At 40.5% G+C, this 13,793-nt stretch overlaps 1 protein-coding gene across 3 annotated transcripts in view; it reads right to left on the bottom strand.

Moving 5' to 3' along the window:
- Positions 1-828: 828 nt before the first annotated feature.
- The window catches only part of PIGG (phosphatidylinositol glycan anchor biosynthesis class G), an 87,129-nt gene continuing 74,164 nt past the window's right edge, over positions 829-13,793 (bottom strand). For 2 of the 3 annotated variants that reach the window (XM_032095477.1, XM_032095481.1), the window contains one exon: positions 829-3,931. In XM_032095477.1, the coding sequence (XP_031951368.1) occupies positions 3,706-3,931 (226 nt within the window). In that variant the 3' untranslated portion in view covers positions 829-3,705. The remainder of the gene's footprint in view (positions 3,932-13,793) is intronic. The other variant, XM_032095478.1, reaches the window with a different exon arrangement.

The raw sequence follows: 13,793 nt of genomic DNA on the forward strand, positions 1-13,793 counted from the left end.
TTAAGAATGATCCCAAAGGGCTTTGTCGTAGTATCACATCACTTCTTCTCAGCCAACTAAGGCTCAGACCACTGAAGTCAGAGCCCAGAGATCCAGCCCACCTTCAAGCCCACTCATCTATTAGCTCAGCGTGTTGTGGCCAAGTACACCCTGCTGAAGGCCTTGCTGAAGTTGTCCAACATGCAGTGCTCTTCCCTTCTCCCCAGAGTCTGTCATCTCTTAAGATCAGGTACCAACAGGCCAGGCACAAGTTGTCCTGCAATCTCCCTCAGTCATTTTCCCTCCACCTAGTTCTTGACTAAGTCTCCCTATATATTATCTGCCTGTGGACTGAAGAGAGGCTGTTTCCCAGACTTTCCTTACTTCTGCTGGATGGTGCAATGCCAGGCTCACAAGCACCTCCTGATTACAGTCTTTCATAGTCAGGAGAGTGGGAGGCCTATAATGACACCAGCCAGCTTCTTCTCCTGCCCCACTGATCAGTGGGATCACAGCTTCTTTCCCCTCCTTCTGCTGGTGAAGCAGCCAGGGAAACCTTGATTTTTCAGAGGAAGCCCTTCATGGTAACTTGCAACGATGGCCCCTCCTCCTGCAACTATGCAGTTGTGGAGCTAAATCTTGTTTCGTTTGCAAATGCCTTATGTGAGGGATTCCAGAAACTGCGCTGACCCTTAGAGAGAAAACCACGGAGGAACAGTGGCCTACTACACATGCCCTGCCTGCTGGAAAGGCTGGGGTTCACGCTGTGGATTTTCTGCTCACTTATGTAGAGGCAAGGAAAACAGAGGCTTTTCTTCCTAGAGAGCAGAAATACAGGTATCTAGTATCTGAAATACAAATAGATTTAATAATTTTTTCTTAAACATGAATTCATTTACAAGAATGAAGCTCAAGTTTCACCACTGCGAATCTGTGGGACCATACTGGACATAGTTACAAGCTTTGAGCTGTGCTGACTGATGGTGATCTAGCGAAATCTAGCAGAGCAGGCTGTAAACCACAGTAACTGGATGAACCTGTCTCTGACCCACTGTGAAGGTGCTGAGCAGAAATATTTAACATGGCAAAACTTTATCCAAAGAGAGAAAACATCCCTGCTCAGAAGGTATTTAAGGACGAGTTTGTGCCCGTGCACATGGCACTACCGAGGAAGCTGCAGCCCAGGCTGATCCCACACTGGAGCAGGGACTACAGATGACTTGGACAGAAGAAACTGGTATGCTCAGAATGGCAAAAAACATCCCCAGTACCATTCCTGCTTCCCACGTCACTTGTCTCCTTGTCTGAGGGTTTGAAACATGCTAAACATGACAAGAAGTGAGGTGGAACAACTAACTAGTGAGATAAGAATTTGTGTTCAGCATTTGCTTTCTCTGTACATTCAGATCAAATGCCAAAATTTTATGTAGATTTAAAATAAAATTATTGTAACATAATCCCCCAGTTAAAGCCTGTTTGCCTGCAGCAAGAACTAATTCATTTCTTCACTGCTTCAGCTTTGCAATGCTACAGCCCATAAGCTCATGAAACTAAAATATTATTTCATTGCCTACACCCAAGGGGAAAGGGTGAAAAAGAATAAAAATGTCAATTCTGAAGTTGAAAGCACCATGTTTCTTTCACATATCATGCAAACTCATGAGTCTCCTTGAGACAGACATGCAGTCTCTTCTTCTTCCTTCCTTTCCTGGTCTTGAAGACCTAAATAACAGGTTTCCCAAGCCATTTATTTTATCCTGGATCCAATCTGGACATCTTTCAACTTCAGAGGAGAAGGGGGACACTGATTATTAACTAAGTAATCTGAAAAAATGCAATTTTAATACACACACAGTAGTTTAGATTCCACTATTGGATAAAAGAGATATACTAGAAGAAAGAAAACAAAAAAAACCCAAAAACCAAAACAAAACAAAAAAAAACCAAAACACACACAACAAAAAACCAAACCAGAAGGAAGGAATAAAGGATCTTGTGAATGTCATCCCACATTCATTTAGGATACTCTATACCACAAGCAACTTCTGCTCTATTCCTTCCACCTCTTTATTAGCACCCTTTCTCTCTGACTCAAATATCTTATAAACATACTCTGTATGAATTATAGGGAGGACTGCTTACAAATTAACCATGTAAGTAAACAGAGAATATGTTGACAATGCCAACACAGCTGCTAGCCAGCAGGTAACCAAAAAAATACTGAGAACTGTGAAAATGGTAGATGCACATTCACAAACACAAACTGCTTTAAATAACCATAGTTGGCAGTAAAAAGTGATTTATTAAAAGTATTTAATTTTCAATCCTCCAGCAGGTCACAGTAAATGACATTAAGATCCAGTAATCTCTCCTTCAGGTAAAGAGCAATATGTTGCCAGTGTATTGAAAATTTTGGTTGTTTTATAGCTGAAAAAATATTTCATTATTAGTAATCAAGATGGAGTATTATTAATGTCTAAAAACTAAAGGACTACATTTTGGGATTTCCATTGTCTGAAACATGAAACAAAAAGTGCACCAGTAAATTTAACAACTGTTCTGTCAGCTATATAGGTCTTGAAAGCTTTATTTTTTCATATTTATAACAAAATTTAAAAGTTCTCTGTATGCTTCTCTTCTGATATACCTTGAACACATTTAGACTAACTCATATTAGCTCCTAACATGGACAAAACTATCAGGCAAAAAAACCCCACATGAATACTGATAGTATAGTCATTAACATGTATCTTCTTGACAGAAGCAAGGAAAACAACATTGTTAGAACTTAATTACAGCATTCAAGTGAGATGGCTAGACAGGTCACTAGGGGGATGGTGATGCAAACTGCAAACACACCTTTTGCACCTTTTATTCTGCTGGTAACTTAGTCCATTAAACTGTTTTCCTCTTCACTGCTCACAACCCTCTACCCATGTGTGGAAAACATGATCAAATGTTCAACGTGGCTGCCACCGACCTGATTTATCATTTATACATTGATAAGAAGAAACAACATTTTAGCAGTGAATGGACTTCATAGAAGATTCATTACTCTGTTAGACAATAAGTGTTTCTTATTCAGTGTCTGAAGTGCAGATCGAAATCCATTACACAAAATGACTGCACTCGTCTTACAAAGAAAATGCTGCTTTTAAATAGAAATGCTTGCTGCCTATGCAAAACAAACAAAATCTTTTACCTGGGACGTGTGTACAATAATAATTTAATAATAATGTCAATGCATCCATTAGAAAGAAAACAAACACAAAAACCCCCTGAGGCTAACAGATTCAGGATCTTGCGAACAGCACTGAGAAATCCTGTACATTTTTAGGATTCTGTAGTCTAAGAAGGTAAAAAAAATGTATGCACAAAAGATTTTTTCTGTGCCCATGAGGGACTGGTCTGTATTTATATTAAGATGTATATTTTTAAATTCAAAACATGTAATATCACCATTCTGTTATTTGGAGAGTGCTATAATGCCAGCTGCAGAACAAAAGGTATCAATGAAAAAACAGTTTATTTCAATTCACCGCTTTAGCAAACTCAGTTTTAACACAGGACAGACCTTTCAAATCCTGATCTTGACTAAAATAAACAACCCTTTTAACAATTTACTCTTCAAAATCTGCACAACAATTTAAAGCTGGTATTTTCCTTCTTCCATTCCAGTGGCACACTGGACATTGCAATGCAGAACCACATACCACACACTTATTGTCAGTCTTGCACTCTGTAGGAGTGGTTCTGATCCATTGCTGTGAAGAACAGGCAGACAGCAGCTGTGATGAACACATGCACTCCCTCATACAGCAGCTTTGGCGAGAACACGCTCCATATGAACAGGTGGTAGCGCAGACCTGTTACCAAAACAACGTAGATGGCAACTGGAATTGAACGCATTAGGGCGTAGCAGAAACAGCCATGACCCACTGCTGCAGGATTCCTGGTAACAAAAACAGAGGAGTTCATTCTCAGGCAAACTCAGAAAAGACATTGGAGTTCCCCCACTCTTTAGCATTATTTCACAACACAAGGAGTATTCAGAGATCTCCACTTTGTGTTAGAAAACTGAATGTTAATGCAACAATGAACTAAGTAAGTTTGTTCTTGTCACCTCTATATATCCTAGAATGTGTATGTCGGTGTAAGCATAGCAACTGTCATTGCAATAAAGGTGCCCCCAGTAGTTCACCTCACACTTCAATTGTTCTGTGCTTTAATATATTTTATTCTAATTGTCAAAGTCTCTATTAAGCAGTTTCTAGACAGCTTTGTCTCCTGTTGGCCTTACACTGCCTTTCCAGAGAACCTGAATGGTAAGAGGAAGAGAGGACTTCAATACTCTTCACAAAGCTTCCTAGCCCATTCAACAGATAATCAGAGGGAGTCTGCAACCCCCTTGTAAAGAGCATAAAATTTGTCAGAGTACACTGCTGTCCATAGCCAGCAACACTGTACAAAACAACATAGAAATGGTGCTATTGGAAAACTTTGCAAAGCTAACTAACATAATATTCTCCAAAGAATACCCTATTCTCAGGCTCACAGGAGTGATACACTGCATTCCTGTCACAGCCACTTAGCTTAGCTGGGTCCACTGCATCCCAAGAAATGTCAGCCCCATATGTAACCTACATGGTCCAAATTTGCCACACTGTTTTATTTTGGTGGGTGACAAGAATCAGGTGAAACTGGAAGTGAAAAGGTTTTCTGCACTTTGATTGTCCTCCCTCTCCTGAGGCACCAACTTGAAGCAATGATGCTGGGTTGGCACCTGTTCAATTTCCCCAAAATTCATGTGCAGAGACTAATTTACACCAAATTCAGATGTTTACCCCTTCAAACAAAAGGAAGGAAAAACCTGTTTCACTGGAATAATAAGCAGAACATTTTCCTCTCCCATCAAAATATTTTACATCATCAGTTCCCAAAAGAACACACTGGCAAAGAGTGGAAATGTTTAACAGTGAAATCCTGATCTGAGAATCTGTTCTGCTCCTCTCAGTTTTTAATACTAATCTTGTTCCAAGTAATAAAAATTTAACATGGCTAGCACTTCTGCAAGATGTTAATTAGTCACTTATGACTAAGTAAGCTACAGAATGCAGTATTTTACATAAACCACTAAACTTCTTACTCTTTGAATAAAAATAACTGGGATACAGCCCTATTTTCCAGCAAAGTCAAGATTTAAATTACCAAGGCTTTCAGTAGAAGGAAGAACAGGTCATGAAAGCAGAGTTATAAAATCAAGAACAGCAGGCATGAATGACTGAAAAACATACATTCAGTTCACAGAAAACTATCTCCCTTGCTGCTCAGCCAAGGAAACTGAGACATGGGACTGAACTAGACTGCTTCCTGCTTCTGCATAACTATCTTAATCGTCAGTGAACTTGTATAAATAACCAGCTTTATGTTTAATAACTGAGTCTGTTGGCAAGGATTAAACAAAGTGCAGTTCACTCAGTCTTAGCTGTTTTCATGCTGGTAACGAGTAAAAATAGTATTTGTAGTAAAAATAGTATTTGTAATAGTCAGATGACCACTGAATAAAGACAGGAAATGGCTTTTCACTCAGACAAACAGGCATTTTTTAAACCATTTTCTAGAGTTAAAAAATGCACTTGATAGACCACATAGATGAATCCCCAGGTCAATGATACAATTCCTTCTGTATTCTGGTATCATAAAAATAGCTAACTGCTTTTACTTATAAGGTACCTTTACTTACAAAAGCTCTCAGTACTCACCTCAGCTCCCAAGATAACATCACACCTACCCTTCAGAGGGAAAACTTGGGCAGTTTCACAGTATAATGCAGTGGTGCAATTTAGAGAAGGCAACAAAAGCACACTGTATCCACAAAGTTAAACTGTTAGTGGGATTCAACAACAGAGTAATTGGGTTTATTTCAGAGCTGGTGAAAGCATTCACACATGCATTGCTGCAGACAGATCACTGGAATGACTGAGCACAAGCAGTTAGATCTATTTGGCCATTCTGATCCTAAAGCAACAACTTAACTCTTCAAGCACATCATCACTCTTTCCTCTTGCTTCGTCCAGGGACAAAATTTGAACAGCTAAGAATTATGCCTTTGTGTGCTCCTTCTCCTCATCCCACAGACACAGTAACCACAGCATCTCCAGGCCACAAGGCAGGCAGCAGCCAGGGATCAGGCAGCTACCGATAACATGACCATGACAATCCGAGTTATTCCAAATGAATTCATCAGGAGAACAGAGAAGGCTGGATGTGGGATGCCACTCATGAATCCTAACATTTATGATCTGGATCAGCCAGTAATGAATAACCTTGCAAATTCTCAGTGCTGTTTCAATTAAAATAATGGAAGACTAGAGGATACATCTAAAGTATCAACCTGTAACTAGTCCATACTGAACTGTCTCTTCAGCAATTAATACCTTTCATTATTTAAAGGAGAAGAGCATAGAGAGATATAAACTGCGCACACTACCTCCATGTTCTGACAACACCAGCCCACTACGACGGCCCCTGCACAATGCACGAGTAACAAAAAGGAATATTCAGCCTCTAACATTCAGCTCATTTAGGAAGTTAGCTTTACGGGGAATTGAAAGAGAAATCCATATGTGTTACAGCTGACAAAGCATATCCAAACTTCATGTGAGATACAGGAAAAAACAATGTCTTTGGAGACTTCTGAAGCGAAGAACACTACAGACACAAATCATTAAACATGATGTAATTAGAATGCAAACATTAAGCACGGCCTAGAGAACATACTGGCTTTAAACAAAAACTGCCTCTTTTAATGGAAGATATTTAATATGTACAAAACTATGGCCCAGAAACTGTTACATTAATAGGTTTGCTGCTTCTTTGGATATCCTAAACCCTAATTGTCGATGTTTTGTCAACAAATCTTTCACCTCTCAATCCATCTCTAAGGTGCCGCTAAAATGAGTAAATACAAGGCTTGCAAAATGAAAAATTATGATGCAGAAAGAAAGAAAGAAAGAAAGAAAACTCTTTTCTTGTGAAAACATGTCTCCTAGTTATATAGGATACTTGGCAGCTGATGGCAACAAGTTTTGTAGCTTAAAAATCAAGGAAAAAATCTCCACAGACAGCCCTACAAGTGCATCCATGCGGATTTTAAAATACACTAGTTTACAGTGTTCCAACCCTTCTTCCAACACACCATATCAAATAAACAGTTTAGAAATATGCAAGTATATGAGGGAGGAATACCCCAGTATTGTCACTTTCCTAGGTTGGAGGAGGAGGGTCATGTCTGGAGGGTTTCAGTATGAAAAGTGCTGAATCCTTTCAATGCAAGTTACCCTCCAGCATTTTTGCCCTTACATCCCCCCTTTTCTAGATGAATATCACTGCCTAAGTTATCTCCTACTGGAGATACTGAATTTGCCTAATTGAAGGCAATTTTTACCGTATTAACATTTTCTACAGTATTAAGCATCACTTTTTTTTCTAGGCATTCTGCAGTTTCAAAGATCTCCCTGTTTAGTGCCCTCTGAAAAATACTTGGCATTTTGGTCATCTGCCCTATATATACTTATGAAGGGTTGCACTCAGAAACAAACTCTGTAGCACACCAAATGTTTCCAACATCTTAAGAGTATCTGCAATGTGTAAGAAATTTCTCTCATCTAAGCAAATATCAATCAGTTCAGCAGCAACAATAAATTTGCTATGTCTCTCCCACATGTCCCACTCTCACCTAGTATAATTCTACAATACTATTTTAGATTATAGAATGCAATCCTGGATTGTCATGGAAAAACACTATATTTTTAGCAGTTTCAAGGGAATCAACAGTCCTCTGGAAATTTACATAACCAACTCTAGTAGAGATTACCAATCAGAACAACATTTATAATGCTATGAAGTCACAATTTTTGTCACCACACCCTATCAATGGATAGATGCCAAAAATGGTGGTTGCCAGCAAGATAAAAGGGCTGTAAAGTATATTCTGTTACCATGGAAATTATGGAACTTGGGGATGACTGATTTTTCTCTGCCCTCTCCATTCTCTCTCCCAGTAAGAAAGGCAGAGAAGGTACAACTACCCAAGCAAGGTCGTGTCTGTGGCAGTTAAGTTATTGGGGACTGTAGCCCATGTGGACTGCAGGAAGGGTTCAGCAGGTTCTCACAAAGATTTAGCTGTAAAAAGCTATTAGGACTTGCAACTTTAATTCTCTTCATTTCAGCACCAAGAGTAGGAAAAATAGAATTGTATCAATGTTTTTTCCTGTTCTCACTGCTGGCATAATCAGTTGCACTGTGGGCTTCATGTCAGCAAAATAAGCTAAAAAAGCCATCCTAACATGAAAAACACAAATCTTAAGTACTTCAAAGCCCAGCATTGGGCAATTTTTTGTGAGTACTCTTCCAAAATTCACTTAACACTTCCGAAGTCTTCCAGTAGGAAAAAAACCCAAAGCATTTTACGCTGGTGTCATACATGCAAGGAATAACAAGGAAATTTATAGCTTGATTTTCTGTTAAGGTGCATCTGCAGGCTTTCCTGCCCATCTTTGTAAACAAACAGTTATTCTTCATGATCATAGCTAAAGGGGTAAAGAAAAATTGCATCCAACAATTGTTACTGACAGATGGGATCTGAAGAAATTTAACACAGACTGTTAGTGTCCACGTTATTCAATTAAATTCAGACTTAACAGGTTAAAATATACCAGTATAACAAGACACATCGACAGTGACACAAGGCATTTCTAGAAAGATGAAGCACAATTTTTAAAGTACGGGTAGGAAACTGGCCAACAAGGCCACAAAGGGTGGTGATCTGTGTTTTTTACTCATTGTGGCACCCAGTCACAGGTGTAGGGTCCCACAGTGAATGTTACTGAACCCCAAACTGCTCAACATTTCCATAAATTATCTAGATGGTAGGACTGAAAGCACCTCCATTGATGTGCTGTTGACACTAAACTGGGCGTCAAGGTAGAGACATCAGAAGCTGTCTTACAGTGAGATCTGGTCAGGCTACTGAGACCTGTATGAAGCTTAACAAAGACAAATGCAAAGTCTTGCAGCTGGTCACAATGTCCGAAGGGCCCAGTAGGAGGCCTAGGATGCATGTGGCTGGGGAACAGTGCTGCTGAAAAGGACCTGGGGGTATTGGGGGACAACAAGCTAAATGTGAGTCAGCAGAGCACTGCTGCAGCAACAGGTATCATGTCCTGGGCTGCATCCTCAGGGGCATGACTAGCAGGGAGAGATGTGATTATCCCACTCTATTGAGTGCTTGTTGGGCCATGCCTGTAGTACTATGTTCAGTTCTGGTCCCCACCCTTCCAAAAAGACATGGACAGGCTGGAGAGGCTCTCAAGAAGGACTGGAGAGGATGAAAGAGGATGAAAGACTGTAGGAGTTAAGTCTCTTCTTCATGGAGAAGGCTCAGAGAGACTTCATCACAGCATTCCAGTACTTAAGTACTTAAAGATGGCTACAAAGGATAGAGGTGCTCTCCTCACCAGGTAGTACATGGAGAAAACACAGGGCAATGGGTAAAGTTGCACTGGGAGAGGTTTCAGTGTAAGAAAGACATGTTCTAGAGTGAGAACAATCAAATCACTGATACAATCTTGCCAGGGATATGGTAGAGTCCTCATCACTGCAGATTTTCAAGAAAAGACTGGACAGCATGCTAGATGATCTCATGGAGGCTCCTGCTCCCAGAAAAGGTTGAACCAGATGCTCTTTTAAGGGCATCTCCAACCTGGGGTGCCTTCTTTGGTTCTGTGAAGCAATGCTCACTTTTCTGCACTGAGGGCAGAGTCAATTCTTTCTTGTATTTTTCCACTACAGTAACTATTTTTAAACTTGCGACTTAAATAAAATAACAGCTCTCTCCTCAAATTACTCCTGCCATCCCAGTAACACATACATTCAAGAAGAATTTGTTAACTTCAAGAAAAGGTGTGAGAAAAGATAGAAAAATCCTAGATAAATGCAGAAGGACAGTATCTCATGTACAGTCCTATCCACAGCTACCAGAACCAAGCAGTCAGTTATGTTGGCCATACAGCAGAGGAGAAAGAAAACTAATGGGGAAAAAGGAAAAAACTGTAATAATACTAGGACTAGGCCAATACCAGCAAAAGTACAGGTTACATCTAGAAACATTGCTACAATAAAGAAGTATGTAAGCAAAAGCCTACAAATATGACCCTCTCCTTCCAGAAGTGTTCTTCTGAATAACTCTGCTTCTGCTTGAGCAGCAGCATAAACCACTCAGAGTCCAACATCATCATGCAGCTCTTGCTAATTTAAGAGGGGAAACAAAGTTGGTACTATGCTCCAATCTGTGTCAGAATAAAGAGGAATATGCAAAGTACTGAAGAGAAAGGGGGTAATTTCTTCAGTGCACTGTGTATACTTCATGCATTGTATCAGAATATTGCTCCCAACTTTCTTCACAGCTTTTTCTAGCACAATGCACAGCACATTCATCTTCAGAGACTCTATTCCTTGTGGTGCAATGAGATATCTTCCAGGATTACACAGGAATACTCTTACTAAGCCCAAGCATAGCATCATACACACTTTTTACTTTGGTAAGTTTATAGGAGTGTTGGACTTCTTAGTAATTCAGCTTTGTGCAAATTACTTTTAAGAACAATACTCAATTAGGATAAAGACTGGAGAGCCCCACGTACTTTCTCCTGAAGACAAAATGGATTACAGCATGACCTGTAAACCCATACCCTAAGATCTGTGCAAAGGATGAGATGACTCTAACACCATTACGCATAAAAGGAACAGTAAACAAAAATGGTTTCATCTCGGGAAGTAATTAATCGCAAGACCGATCTGATTTTTGATGAAGATACCTTGATTTAGTAGCTGCAGACCCTCTTCCTCCCTGGACTCTAGCTGAGAAGACAGAAAAATCAGCACAGGATTTTTTACGCCATAGTTTTGGTGATACTGTAATTGTAATCCTGGCTCTGAGACAGAAAACGTAAAGCAGACAGGATACAACTTTCAGAAGACTGCAGATGTTAATTTGCACTTTGAGTAAGGGGACGGACAGACGGACGGACGGACGGAAGGAAGGAAGGAAGGAAAAGAATGGAAAAGAGGCTAATACAAAGGTGGAAAGAATGTGCATGAAGGAAACTACACATGCAATGGAAGTAAGATAAGGAAAGTGGAGAAACTGGGCAAGTGAGAGGGTGGGGAAGAGCACTGGAGGGAGAGAGGGGAAGTTAGATGAGCAAAGGTTGGCATGAGAGGGAGATGACGTGGAGGTGAGGTGGAGAAAGAAGGGAGTGCAGAAAAAAGGGAGAGAGGGACAGATAGGAAGAGAGTGAGGTAAGGAAAAGAATGGATGGCTGTGGGTGACATGACAATGAGTAGAGGGAGTGTGAGAGCAATGAGGGGACTGAGGGGAAAGGAGGAGAGGAGGAGAGAAAACGGGATTGAAAAAGAAGGCACTAAAGAGGAAGATACAAAGGTGTAGTGGAACAGAAATGGCAGAAGGAGCAAGCAAAGACAACAAGATATGCAAAGGAAAGAAGGAAAGTGAGAATGAGAATTTCAGAGACTTGGAAAGGAGCATGTGGGATAGACAGACTGACTGAGATCCAAAGAAACATAAATAGAAGCAGGGCAAAGAAAGCCAGAGTGGAATTGGGAGAGAAGAAAGATCAGACAGAAAAGAGTGAGAAGGGAATAAAGTCAATCAGGCAGAGGGGAAGAAAAGCAAAGGTAAGAGAGCAAGCAAGGTGGAAAAGAGAGTAAGAGGGAAAGGGCAAGCATAGGCAGAGACTGACAGGGGGGAAACAAGAGTGAAGGACACAGAAAAGAGGTAGCAGGTAAGACAGCAAGCATGACATGAGGTAAAGAAGGAAAGTTGCATGAGGGAGACATAAAAATGCCCAGAACAGCAAGAAATAGAAGCAAAAGAGGATGTGCACAGGAGAGAGGAAAGCCCTCACATGCAAGAAGAGGCAAAGAGCTTGACAAAAAGAAGAAAGAGGCACAACAGAGAGGGAGCACAAGAAAGAAAAAGAGGAAAAGTGCATGTAAGAGAAAGGGACAGCATGTGTATGTGCAAGAAAGTGCTCAAAATTAATGAAAAGAACACACAAGAGAGCAGAATTACACAAAACCTGTAAGAAACTATAAAGCAGACACAAGAGAGTCAGAGAGAGCATGCATAAGAGGGGAACAATGCAAGACAGAAAGTACAAGAGATAAACATGAGATACAAGGAAACTCTGACACAGAGAAAGCATGTAAGAAGGGAAAGTGAGACTGTTAACAAAAGAAAGTGGAAGGCAGACAAAAAGCGAGACATCTGGCATGTAACACATGCGAAGTACAGGGGAAGGTGCAGACAGAGCAGGGAAACAGGCAAAGGAAAAAGGGAAAGCATGATGAGACAGCAATTGTAATAAGGCATGTGACAGAGAAAGGATAAATGTGCCTTAGAGAAAGAAATCATAAGAAGAAAGTGCAGGAAAGCATATCAATAAGCAAGCGATGGTGCAGGAGAGAGGACATGTATTGTGTGCCAAGGAGGAAGGAAAAGCTCACACCTTAAAGGAATCCTGCATGACAGAAAAGTGGTTAGAAGAGAGAAAGCGGAAAAGAGAAATCAAGAAATTATTGGAAAGTGTCAAGAGGGTCTGAGAGAGGAAGAGATGCACAGGACAGAGGTAAAGCACATAAGAGAGGACAGGAAACCTTTCATTACAGGAAAGTAGAGAAAGCATGCAACAGGGACTGAAATAGGATCAGACAGACATTGAATCAAGAAGGAAACTATGTGAGAGGGGAAATAGGCACAAGAGGGGAACATATGTTGAATGAGAGACACCAAGAGAACGCAAAAGTGATAAATATCCATAGGAGAGACAAGCAAGGCTTGAGCAAACAAGGTAAAGTGTGTATGAGAAAGTGAAAGAGCCTCTCAGAGAGGGAATGTGCACGATAGAGCAAGAAACCGAGGAAGGGAAGGCACATGAGAGAAGTATGAAAAGTATGAGGGAAGATGAAAAACATCAGGGAAAAAGAGGGAAAGCATACCAGCATACTGAATGTGTCTGTGGGTGTGTGCATATGGGGAAGCAAGAGAGAAAATGAGAGTGTGCACAAGAGAGAGGAAAGGTGCAATGGAAAGAATGAAATGGTGGCAGAGGGGAAAGGCGGGGGAAATGGATGAAAAAATGAGAGGGAATTTATGTATAGAAAAAACAAGATATTTTTATTAGGAATACACATGTGGAAGATCACAAGCATGTGACAGAACAGGAAAGTACACAAGTGAGAGGGAAAGTTACCAAGTCAGCACAGGGAGGAAGGAAAACAGCTGCATAAGGGAGGGAAACTATGCCCAAGAGAGGGAAAGTAAAAGCGAGAGGATAAAAATAATCAATAGAGAGAAAGCAGAAGGCTGTGAGGTGGAGAAAGTATACCAAAGAGGAAAAATACATGCAGAAGAAGGGGGACGTGCTATAGAGAGAGAAGAAAGGCATGGATGCAAGGGAGTGGAAACTTGAGAGATGAGGAAACCAACAACAGAGTATGAGGCAAAGAGGGAGTGGAAGTATAAACAAGGGAGAAAAGTGTACAAGGGCATGGAAGGAAAACTGCAGTAGACAAAAGGAAAAGTACCTGCAACAAAGTAAAGGCATGAGAGAGGGAGTATTCTAGGAACTGAAAACATTAACTAAAAGGAAAGCATAAAAAATGAACAGGCATGGAATGTGTAAAAGAGGGACAGAAGGCACGAGGAAAGAGGAGAAGAGGGGAAGTGAAAG

This window comes from Corvus moneduloides, chromosome Z (assembly GCF_009650955.1).
Source record: "Corvus moneduloides isolate bCorMon1 chromosome Z, bCorMon1.pri, whole genome shotgun sequence".
In the NCBI taxonomy this organism is placed as follows: Eukaryota; Metazoa; Chordata; class Aves; order Passeriformes; family Corvidae; genus Corvus; species Corvus moneduloides.